This window comes from Myotis davidii, unplaced genomic scaffold (assembly GCF_000327345.1).
Source record: "Myotis davidii unplaced genomic scaffold, ASM32734v1 scaffold1577, whole genome shotgun sequence".
Lineage (NCBI taxonomy): Eukaryota > Metazoa > Chordata > Mammalia > Chiroptera > Vespertilionidae > Myotis > Myotis davidii.
In genome coordinates, this window is record NW_006288857.1 from 482,075 (window position 1) to 494,518 (window position 12,444).

The window sequence follows — 12,444 nt, forward strand, 5'->3', positions numbered from 1 at the left end:
GGCGAGCTGTGCCAGCGCCTCGTACGAAACGTGGAGTACTACCAGAGCAACTATGTGTTCGTGTTCCTCGGCCTCATCGTGTACTGCGTGTGAGTCCCTTCCGCCAGGCCCCGCACCGGCCCCGCCACCAGGCCCAGCTCTGCCACTCGCTCACCAAAGATCTGGTCCCTACTTCCCAATCAGCCTGTCCAGTTTGACCAAATGTGACAGAACTTGCCAGACCTCAAGGACATAGCCGCCACCCGCGGGTGTAAGGTCCGTGTCCCCCCCGGTTGGGCCAGCCCCACTGCCTGACGATGCCTCCCCGCCCTCCTGCAGGGTTACGTCTCCCATGCTGCTGGTGGCCCTGGCCGTCTTCTTTGGTGCCTGTTACATCCTCTATCTGCGCACATTGCAGTCCAAGCTCGTACTCTTTGGTGAGAAATCCCCTGCAAATGGATCCCTAGAGTCTAGGGCCCCTAGACCCTCAAATCCTGGTCTCTTGGAACAAAAGCCTGAGAACCCAAACCCAAGTCTGCCCACGCCTAGATCGACACCAGACCCCCCCCCCAAACCCTAAAATCTCAGACGCACCAGATGCTCCACTCAGACTCAGCCACCCACATTTTTATTCCCCAAACCTAGGATGAGGTACCCGGAACCCACTCTCCACCTGCTCCTGTCCCTTAAACTTACTCTTTGAGGAAAGCACCAGCTGTAGACACACACACTGGACACCAGGCGGCGACGTTGCGCTGCCCTAGATCTGTCCCCATCCCTGTCCTGCCTCATAGGGCGGGATCAGAACAACCTTGAGACTTCTCAGAGAGGGAAGCTGAGGTCTAGGGAAGAAAGGAGCCTGAGTCCCTGGGTGGGGGTGCTCAAGGTTTGGAGTGGGGATAGGGAGGCGTTGGGATCCGATAAGCAGGTAGTCCTACAGGGGTCTGCAGGTTATGTGCATGACAAAGGTGGGCCGGTGGAGAGGATGGTGGGCAAGGACAGGGCATGGGAGGAGCAGCTGGAACACAGCCTGGGCCTGTGTCAGCTGCCACCGCCCCGCGGCCTGCACATCTATCCTGGTCTGCCGAGAAACCAGAAGTCCGTGCTGTTACGTGAAGTAGTTTGGTTTCTCTGTCAGCCTCAAGTCAAATTCTTGGGGAACATTGTGCGTTTACAGGTCAGACTTGGCCCTTGGGCCACCAGTTTGAGACTCCTGGCTTGTGTGAGAGCAGGTTGGAGCAGGAGAGCCCTAGTCTGGGGGGAGTGGGAGCCAGGAGCTTCCCAAAGGAAGTGGGGTTGGAGGCAGGGGGAGGGCTGAGGAAGGTGTGCTGACAGTGCAGACATTGGAGACACGGGTCGGCCTGGACTTGGAGGGTCTTGGCCTGAGGAGTTTGGGTGATCCTGAGGCTCCCCCTGGACTGTTGAGGGGCATTCAGGGTTACTGTGGGAGAGAACAGCTGCCCCAATGCTGTCTGTCCCCCAGGCCGAGAGGTGAGCCCAGCCCATCAGTATGCTATGGCTGGAGCCGTCTCCTTTCCTTTCTTCTGGCTGGCCGGTGCAGGCTCAGCCGTCTTCTGGGTTCTGGGTAAGTACAGGGGCTGGCTAGTGGGGGTGGAAGGTGGGTACCAGGAGGGGGAGCAAGGCCCTGAACTGTCCATTTTTCTGCAGGAGCCACCCTTGTGGTCATTGGCTCCCACGCCGCCTTCCACCAGATCGAGGCCGTGGATGGGGAAGAGCTGCAGATGGAGCCAGTGTGAGCGGTCTGCCAACCTCCAGACCCAGCTGCCCATCCCTGTCCCTGCCCGCACAGCTCCACTACTCCAGCCAACAGCTGCCTTCCCATCATAAGCCCAGGGAACCAGCTTTGGAAGTAAAGCTGTTGTAGTTGTCATTCAGCACATACCATACTCTCCCTGGATATTTTTTTGTGGGTCTGTGTGGGGTGATGCTGGGACACCTCAGAGACTGAGGCAGAGGGGGCCTGCCGTGCGGGGAAGACAGTAGGCAGGATAAATAATTAAAACATTCGAGCATCGCCAGTGGTGGTAAGTGGAAGGAGAAAAGAATTGGGAAGGGAGACTGTGCCAGGGCTCCCATGTTCGATGATTCACTGGGAAGACTTGGTAAACAGCTGGGATTTATTGTGAAAAGATACAAAGCAAAATCGCAAAGGATAAAGGCACATGGGCGAAGTGGAGAGGGAACCGGGCACAAGTGTCCCGGAGTCGTCCCAGCGGAGGCACAGGGCGTGCTCCTTCCCCCAGCAGTGACCTGTGACAGCATGTGGGGAGTGTCTGCCAGGGAAGCCCCTAGAGTCTCGGGGCCCAGGCTTTCCCCCGGGGCTGGCCTTGGAAGTCCCCTGTCTGACATGGACCAAAATTCCAGACCCCCAGGAGGAAAGCGGGTGTTCTACATAAACAATAGCATTTCACAAACTGTTCAGCCACGTGAGCCCCTCCTCAGGGAATGGTGGGAACTGTCCTGAAGTCCAAGTTCCCAGATGCCAGCCAAGGGCCCAGACGCAGGCAGGCAGCTCTAAGGACAACAGCCCCGGGCCTGCTATGTTAAGGGCATAAAGTTCTGGAGTGAAGACCCAAATAGAATGAGGGAGCAGCTGCAGATCTTTGGGAGGGAGAATGTTCTGGGCAGAAGAAGCAGGGAGTTGGTGCAAAGGCCTGGAGATGACAGTGTTTCTGGAGGTCTGAGGATCGGGGAGGAGGCCGGGGTGGCTGGAGCAGCTGAGCTGGGGAAATTGGGAGCCTTTCCCTAGGTGGTTTGGCTCAGTGGATAGAGCTTCGGTCTGCAGACTGAAGGGTCCCAGGTTCGATTCTGGTCAAGGGCACATGCCTGAGTTGCGGCTCCATCCCCAGTAGGGGGCATGCAGGCGGCAGCTGATCAATGATTCTCATCATTGATCTCTCCCTCTCCCTCTCCCTCTCCCTTCCTCTCTGAAATCAATTAAAAAACAAGAGGTTGGGAGCCTTGCAGGCTCTGGTTTTACTCTGAGACGAAAGGGACAGGAATTGCTTCTCATTGTCATGTGAGGACTGTCGTGTGGAAATGCTGACAAAAGAGAAACACCTGGTAAGGAAAGCATTAGACAGATATGACAACAATGTGAGGTGACAGAGAGGGCCTGGAAAGCTCCTTCAGATGGGGCTGGTCCTGGAGGGCTCTCTGAGGAGGTGACATTTCGGTGAACCCTGAGTGACACGAGCCACAGGAAGGGCTGAGGGGACGGGTTCTAAGCAGAGGCATGGCCTCTCCAACATTGTATCTCATCACCAACACTCATGGTTCATCACTGATTCAGCAAATGTTATCAAGTGCCCATGGAGGCCCCAGCGTCCTGTCAGTCATGAGAGCCACCAGCCACGTGTGGCTACTGAGCACTTGAAACATGGCTGGTCCCAACTGAGACATGTTGTGAGGGCAAAACAACAGATGGCAAGGACTTAGTAGGACAAGAGTGTGAAATGTCTCAATTTTTTATATTGGTTATGTGTTGGAAGGATAATACGTTAGATATACTGGTTTAAATTGTTTTCTCCTTTTACATTTTTCATGATTAAGTAGCATATATAAAGCTACATTTGTGGCTCGGATTCTGTTCCTACTGTCCTCGCTGGCTAAGATGCTGGGGAAACGTCAGGGTGGCACATGGACAAGGCCCTGCCCGCTCAGAGCTCACATTCAGTGGGAAGGTGCAATATCCGGGCCAGACAACCAGCAGCGGGGAAGTCTCAGTCGTATGCAGACTGAAGCCAATAAGACGGGATTGGGTGAGACTAGAGAGCAGTTGAGGAAGGGCAGGGCCTCGCTGGGCAGTGAAAAGGAGATTGCCTCTTGGAGGTCTGGGGGAAGAGTATTCCAGGCAGAAGGACCAGCAAGTGCAAAGGCCCTGAGGTTGGCCGTGCTCAGGAGTGAGGGGACAGCCTTAGGAGACGATGTTGGGGACCAGATCACACAGGACCTGCAAGCCATGGAAGGGCTTTGAGGAGCAGGGGAGGGATAGGGTTAAGTGTGAGCATTAGAAATACCCCTTCAGGGTGATGTGGGGCTGGGCTGGAGGGAGGGAGACCAGGGAGGATGAGCCAAGCTGGGGAAGATGAGGCAGGGACGTGGAATGTAGAGGAGAGACAGGGAAGGTGGATTCAGGAGGAACAGGGTGAGGACTTGGTGACTGACCTGCGTGGGAGCAGAGTGGGAGGGGTCATCCCACATTTCAGGCTTCCAGCCGGATGCAAACACCACGAGGCGTGGGTGTCGGGGTTCATACTGGTCCTACCAGGGCCGCGCTTCCAGTGGCAGCCACCAGAGGGCGGAACGTGCTTCTTCCAGAATCCAGACCTCCAAGGAGGGAGCCAGAAATGGATGTGTCCTGCAGAGGAGACCCCGGGTGCCTGAGGCCCAGAGTCAGGCACCTGGGTTACTGCGAGACCAGCATCCCCAACCCCATTTGGGGGTAACAGTGAGCATTTTGTCTGTTGATTCACATACCAGTGTTCCTGGGGAAGACCAGGTCTTCACACCGGGGGGCGGGGGGGAGGGGGGTGGGCAGTCACTGCATTCAGTTTAGGCTCCTGGGTCTGGAGTGAGTATGGTCAGGTGCCTGGTTGGAGGTGACTGGGGGCCCAGGGCCCTGGAGCTGAGGTCACTGAGGCAAGTGGTCAGCAGCCTGGGGCCAGGGGCCAGTGGGAGGCTGAGACTCAGTCCAGAAGCTTAATCTGGGGGTGACTGACTACAGGCCCCTGATTCTGATGTTGAGTTATTGAGATGCCGAGACTGGAAGATTGCATTCAGGGTTGTCAAGGCCTAGGGACCATTTTCCATCCATCCCTGCCTGAATGACGCCAGGGTTCAGAGGTTTGCTTTGGGGGTGTCTCATCAAGGAGACAGGCCAAAAGTCTGGTTGTCAGTTTTGGTGATGGAAGCTGATTGGGAGTGACAGATTAGGGATCTGGCTGTCACCTTCATGATTAAAGAGCCTGTGGGCCCCAGTTTGGTGTGACAAGGACAAGGGATCCAGTTGTCCAGTGTGGCATGTCAGAGCCAGGGAGTGCCTGCACCTCCTTTTGGCAGTCAGACGGGGCATCTGGTTGTCTTGTTTGGGCTGAGAATCCAGTTTCTGGTTCGGGGTAATAGAAATAGGGAATCTATTGCCAACTTTGAGATGACAGACTGGTGGTCATTTATCTAGCTTGGGGTGACAGAGAAGGGGGTTCTTGAGGCCTGGGTGTCTAGGTGGCAAATTGGGAGCGATGATGCTAGGAGTCTGGGCCCTCGTTTGGGATGACATGGTAGGGTGTCCCCTTGGCTGGAGGCAACCTGATTGGGATCTGGAGGCACCAACACTGTCTAGTTGGTGGTGACAAAGCCCAGGGGTCCTGTTGCATAATTTGGGACAACGGATATTGGGAGTCTCATTGCCTAGTGTGAGGTGACAGTGACTGGGAGGATTGTGTTGTTTAGTTTGGGGAATATCTGCTTGTCTAGTTTGGTCTGAAAAACACAGTGGATCTAGTTCTCAGTTTAAGTGACAGATTAGGGACTCTTTCTGGTTGGGAATGATAGGGACGGAGTTGTTAGAGGTGTCAGAGATTACAATTCTTGTCAAGGTTGAGGTGACGGGGGATGGAATTCTAAGGTCTAGTTTGGGGTGACAGACTGAGGGTCTGATGATCTAGTTGGGGTAACCAAAAGTGGAGCTTCTTTAGGGATATCAGAATTGGGGCCTAGTCTCTTTTGGGGTGACAGAATAGTAGTCTAGTTACTGAATGAGACACCAAAATTTTAAGGTTGAGATGCCAGACTGAGCATTCAATTACTAGTTTGTAGTGACAGAACTTGGGGGTCTGGTGGGCTCTATGGGGATGTCTAAGACTTGTAGTCTCATTTTGGATGCCAGAGACACAAGGCCAATTGTCTTGCGTGGGGTTATAGAGACCAAGGGACTAGTTATCTAGCTTGGGATGATGCATGACAGTGGGGTTCAGAGCTTTGGTTTGGGATGAGAGATAGTGGGTGATCACCGGGGCTAGGTTGAGGTGACAGACACTCCAGGTCTGTTTCCTAGTTGAGGTGACAGATCTACTGAGTCCTACTGTTGGGCTTGGGAGCAGAGATTACTGATGTGGTTGTGATTGAGATCTCAGAGGATGATGGGTTTCTTTGTTTAGTGTGGAGTCCCAGAAGCTGGGTGTCCAGATGGCTAATTTGGGACCTCAGAAGTGGGGAGTTGCCCTAGCCCATTTGGCTCAGTGATTAGAGCATCGGCCTGCGGACTGAAGGGTCCCAGGTTCGATTCCAGTAAAGGGCACATACTTTGGTTGAAGGATCAATCCCCAACCCCAGTCAGGGCTTATGCAGTAGGCAACTAATCGATGTGTCTCTCTCACATTGATGTTTCTCTCTCTGTGTCTCCCTCCCTCCCTTCCACTCTCTAAAGATCAATGGAAAAATATTCTCCTCAGGTGAGGATTTTTTAAAAAGTGGGGTTTATTTGTATAGATTGGGGTGGCAGAGACTAGGGGTTCTGGGATCCCAGGACCTGGCTTGTGCTGACAAAGACTCGGAAGTTGAGTTTGGGGTGACAGACCAGGAGATCGTTGTCTACTTTGTGATGGCAGAGATGGGGGATCGGTTGTCCAGTTTGAGAAGAAATGACTGTGGGCACAGGGTCTCTATAACCCCACAAAGGAGGCTTGCTTGCCTCCTTTGGAATGAATGGGACCAGAAGATGAAGGTTAATGGGGCTGTGGGCCCAGGTCTCTAGTATGAGGTGACATGTTATGCATCTGTTGCTCATTGTGGAGTGACAGAGCCTAGAGGTACCATTGTCTTGTTTGGGTAGCAGAGTCTGGGGGTTGGGTTGTCTAGTATTACGGGACAGAGACTGGGTGCAGGGCATATTTGGGGTGATAGATTGGCACCTGGTTGTTAAGTGTTGAATAACAAACCATTGGTATCAAGGAACACTTGGGCAAAGAGATTGGAGATTTGGCTATCTAGTTTTATAGGACAGAGACTGGGGTCCCAGGCTGTATTTGAGGTGACAGGCTGGGGTCTGGTTGTCTAGTTTGAGGGGACAGAGGCTGGGGCCCCAGGATTTACTTGGGGTATCAGAGACTATGGGTCTAGTTTGCTAGGATAATGACTGAGGTCTTAGAGTGTGTTCAGGATGGCGGAGATTAAGGTCTGATTGTCTAGTTTTGTGGGACAGAGACGGGCATCCCAGGACGTTTTTGGGGTGGGGTGGCAGAGTGGTTGAGACTGGAGGTTTGGTTGCGGAGTCTGGGTCAGGGACTGGGTGCTCAGCCTGCTAATTTGTGGAGACCGTTTGAGTTCTGGTTGTCTAGTTTGATGTGGCAGAGTTTAGTCATCCATTGTCATGTTTGCAGTGGCAGGCTGTAGTTCTAGCTGTCTAGATGGTGTGACAGAAACTGTTGGTCTTGTTTTCTAGTTTTGGTGACATGACTGGGCCCTTTTGTCCTATTTGAGAAGACAGAGACTGGGATCAGATGATGAGACCAGATGTCAAAGGCCCTGCTTTGGGGTGACATAGTGGGGGATACAGTCTCTCAGTTTCAGATGGCACTGACTGCTTGTCTCTGGGTCTGGAGCCAATTTATTTGAACAATAATTCAGTTTAAGTTTAGAAACTATGGGGCAAGTCATGTAGCTTGGGATGACAGAATTGGGATCTCATCTATTTGTGGGTGATGAGGTAACAAAGATTGGGGACTCTGGTGGGTTTGAAGGAAATGAGATGGGGACTGGTCTGTGTCCTGTGGGTACCTTGGAGAGTTCTCAGAGACTGGGGTCCTGGTAGTCTATTTTGGGGTGACAGCCTAGCTCAGTTGTCTAGTTTGGGGAGGCACAAACTGGGGGTCCAGTGGCTCTATGTGAGATGACATGACGTTGTGGAGACCGCTTATGTTTTCATACTGAGGGTCTGGTGCTCTGTTTGGGATGGTGTGACTGGGGCTGTGGAAGCCTAACTTCATATGACAGAGGTTATGGTACAGGGTCTAGTTTGGGGCATTAGATCAGGAATCTGTGTAGTGTGTGGCAACATGGCGGCCAGTTGTCTAATTCAGGGCACAGAGCCTGGGGGTGTGGCTATGCAGCTGGAGGCCATGGGACTGAGGAGCGCCTTTTTTAGTTTGAGGTGGTCAGAGCTGTCATTCCAGTACCCTAGTTTGGGCTGCAGAGCCCAGGGACTCAGTGCCTTCCAAATGCAGCTGAGTCTGAGACAGCTGTCACGTGACTGAGTCAGGGGGTTCCCACTCCCCGGAATGGGGGACCTGAATGAATGTGGACTTCTGAGCAATTGTGGCCTGGGGTTACTGAAGCAGGGAGTCAGGAGGTCAGGACCCCAGGGCCCAGGACCCACTCGAGGAGCTTGGGAATGCCTATGACATGAAGACCAATGACTCTCAAGGCTGGGTATCTCCATATGTGAGTGTGGAGGCAACAGACGCTGGGGTAGAGATACCAGAGGTGGAGAGGATTGAGGCTGGGGCACAACAAATGAGCTGGGGGGGGGTCTTCTGGCCCTGCAGGGGTTGGGGGGCTCAGATGCCTTTATCGGATACAATAGGATTACAAGAGTCAGTCTATTTCAGGGGCAAATGGTTATGGTGGTAAAATGCGCTGTTGCAGATGATAAAACTGGGAACCCAGATGCCTACTGTGGGGAGATGGGCTGCATTTCATTTCATTTATCTATCTGTCTGTCTATCTATCTGTCTGTCTATTTACTTATTTTTAATCCTTAGCCAATGATATTTTTTTCCATTGATCTTTATTTTTTTTTTTGCTCAAATAGAAAAATATTATGAGTTTGTCAGTACTTTTAAAAATTTTCAAATGGTGCCAAGAAAAGTCTAATGAAGAAACTCATCAGAAAAAACTTCCTACACAGATCATTAAATCTGTGCAGTTCTGTCTTGTTTATTTTTTTTAAATTGGAAATGAACTAAACAAGGAGAACTAAATATTAGCCTCCTGCACACTCCCCACTGGGGATGTGCCCGCAACCCAGGTACATGCCCTTGACCGGAATCGAACCAGGGACCTTTCAGTCCGCAGGCCGACGCTCTATCCACTGAGCCAAACCGGTTTCGGCGAGAACTAAATATTGTTAGGTGTTATCTAAGACAGCATTGCTGGTTTACTTTTAACCTTCACCCGGGCCACAGTTTTGAGAGAAGACATGATTATTGGATCACCATCCTATGTTTTTAATTAGGCTCTTGCCGAATATGCACCACAACTTTCTCTTCAGCTATTCTGGCAAGGACATAGAAACATAAATCAACACATGACACCATTTGCTTACATGCTAAAGGTGTCAAGTATTCTTTCTAGTTTTATGCCTTATTGAGTCACATGGCTCCCGTCCTAGTCATGAGAATGGAGGCTTCTTCTTCTGATATGGAAACTAATCTTCAGACAAAAGTCACATCTAAATACCTGGTGTATGTCCAAGTTGCTTATAGTCTCAAGATGCCAAATAATCATGTATCTCCTCCCAACTGCTTCTATTGTCATTGAGAGTTGATTATTTCTATAGAACACAACCTGCTTTACAAATAGTCAAAGTCCAAAGTCGTTGGTGGAACTCTTTGAGCAGCACTCATTAACGCCAGCCTGCGATGCCTACTTGTCCCGAGTCCTTCTGCATGTAGAACCCAGCTTTGTCATTTTCTCATGTAAACATAACCCCAGGCCTGGACTCGATTTCTCTCAGTTCTGGAGACTGGAAGGTCCAAGATCAGGGTGCCAGCATGCTCACAGTCCTGGTTCATGGCTGTGACTTCCCACTGTGTTCTCACTTGGTGGAAGAAGTTCCATTGAAGAGAGTGGAAAGGAGGACAGGAAGGGGAGAGAGGGAAACATTGATGTGAGAGAGACACATCAACTAGTTGCCTCCTGTCCAGGCCCTGACCAGGACCAGGGATCGAACCTGCAAACCTTCTGTCCAAGGGCTGGTGCTCTAACCACTGAGAACCCTGCCAACCTGCATTTCAAATAATGAACTTGGGGTGACTGAAGTCCCTTCTGCCAAAGCCTGTGCATTTGTGCGTCCATGTTCTTGATTTGTGGTGCCTAAAGCCAGGCTCTAGATCTGCAGACTTATATGGGGCTGAAGGAGCTACTGATGCCTAGAGTGGACTGTCAAGATTGGGTGAGTGAAGGTAGGGGAGGCCGGGGGAATGTCAAGGGAGGGGGGAAAAAGGAGACATATGTAATACTCTTTGTAATACTTTAAGCAATAAAATAAAATTTAAAAAAAATTGGGCAAGTGAGCCCTGGCCGGTTTGGCTCAGTGGATGGAGCATTGGCCTGCAGACTGAAGGGTCCCGGTTTCAATTCTGGTCAGGAGAACATGCCTGGGTTGTGGGCTTGGTCCCCAGTGGGGGGCTTGCAGGCGACAGCCAATCCATGATTCTCTTACATCATTGATGTTTCCATCTCTCTCTCCCTTTCCCTTCTTCTCTGAAATCAATAAAATTATATTTAAAAAAAAGATTGGGTGAGTGAGTCTGGAGAGAGAGCTATCCAGTTAAGAGTGACGGTTTAGGGTTCAGTGGTCACCACGTTTGGCAGCCCATATGTTCATTTTGGAGTCCTACTAGGGACTAGTTTGGGGGTCACTGAGCCTGGGTGTCCCACACCTTGGTTTGGTGGGTATATCTGGCTCTGGAACACCAGATGCCCAGCCTGTGGGTGACTAGGTGTGGGTTCAGATGCCTACGTGGAGAGTGACCCACTATGGCTTTACTGACTGTAGGGACCTGAAGGTTAATTTAGGGGTGAGCAAGACTGTGGCCTGCATTCTAATTTGGGGACTAAAGCTGGGGCCCTAAATGCCAAATTAGAGGCAATTTATTTTTTAAAAATATATTTTTTATTGTTTTCAGAGAGGAAGGGAGAGGGAGAGAGATAGAAACATCAATGATGAGAGAGAATCATTGATCGACTGCCTCCTGCGCGCCCCCTAGTGGGGACCAAGCCTGCAACCTGGGCATGTGCCCTTGACCATAATTGAACCTGGGACCCTTCAGTCCACAGGCTGACGCTCTATCTCCACTGAGCCAAACCAGCTACGGCTAGAGGCAATTTAGACGGACAGACACCAGATCCCTAGTTTGGGGTAGCTGAGGAAAGCCACTCAGATGCCCAGTTTAGAGGTGTTGCCTATGGGCTGCCCAAATGTGGAGGTTGGGATGACTAACTGGGAGTCCAAATGCCAGTTTGAGGTGGCAGTGACCCCCTGGGTCACCTGTGGTTGACTGTCATCAGATGCCTCGGGGGGGGGGTGTCATTCTTGTGTATCAGAGCCTAGTTCTGAGGTCATTTGAGAGGGAAACTCTCTGCCTAGTTAAGAGTTCCTAGTACTTACATACTATTTGGAGCTCACTAAGCCTCAAAGCCTAGTTGCCCAGGTTTGAGGTGATGAGGTGACTATCACTGGGGTTCGTTGTACCTGGCGTGGGTTGATAGTTCGGGGTGTTATTGCCTAGTATGGGGGTATCTGAGTTTAATTACTCAGGTACCTAGTTAGGGGTGACTGGCGTGGAGGCTCAGACCTTGGGGAGCCTAGATGACTGGATTAGGGGTTAATTTGGGTGTCTGAGACCTAGTTTGGGATGGACTAACCTTGGGCCCAAATGCTGAGTCTGGGGTTTACCAACTAGTGGGGCTCTGATGCTTATTTTTTAGGGGTGCTGAGACCAGGGGCCCAAGTGCCTCATTTTGTGGTGTCTCAATGTCAACTGTCAATTGCGGCTGTGACCATGAAGAAGTTAGAGGTTACTGCCTGTGGGGGACCCCAAGGCTCATTTAGTGGTGATGGTGGCTGTGACTTCATGTACACGCCTTGGGCTGCCTGAGCCTCAGGGTCTAGTTAACAGATTTAGGGGTGATTGCAGGTCTGATGCTGTGATGGTGGGGAACGAGGCTGAGATCCGGAAGTCTGGTCTGGGGACTAGAGCTAGTTTGGGGCAGCTGTCTGTGCGGGTCCACATCCCTAGTTTTGGGGGTCACTGGGTCTAAGGTTACAGAGGCGTGGCTTGGGAGACTTAGTTTCCTGTGGTTGGTAACAAACTAGTTGCTTAAAAGAACAGAACTGCATTCTCTCAGAGTTCTGGAGGCCAGAAGTCCAAAACCAAGTGACAGCAAGGCTGAGCTCCCTCTGAGGGCTCCCGAGGAGGCTCCTTCCTCCGCTGGTGGCTGCACCTGCCGCTGTCAGTCAGTTAATCCAGCGTGAGCTCATCTGGAGACCCTTCACTTCACTCGTCTGCCAAGACCCTTTCCAATAAAGCCCCGGCTTAGAACATGGGCCTTTAGGGGTTACCATCAACACACTACAGGGGCGTTTGAGGCAGGCACCTAAATTCTGAGGTTGAGTCTGATTGTGGGGTTCTGAGAGTTTGGCTTAGGATGGCTGACCTTGGG

General features: G+C 51.6%; 1 protein-coding gene across 1 annotated transcript in view; it reads left to right on the top strand.

Moving 5' to 3' along the window:
* RABAC1 (Rab acceptor 1 (prenylated)) overlaps positions 1–1,882 on the top strand; it is a 2,361-nt gene extending 479 nt beyond the window's left edge. The window contains exons 2-5 of the mRNA XM_015562200.1: positions 7–89; positions 319–416; positions 1,463–1,564; positions 1,648–1,882. Of these exons, the coding sequence (XP_015417686.1) occupies positions 7–89; positions 319–416; positions 1,463–1,564; positions 1,648–1,736 (372 nt within the window). The 3' untranslated portion in view covers positions 1,737–1,882. The remainder of the gene's footprint in view (positions 1–6; positions 90–318; positions 417–1,462; positions 1,565–1,647) is intronic.
* Positions 1,883–12,444: the final 10,562 nt, after the last annotated feature.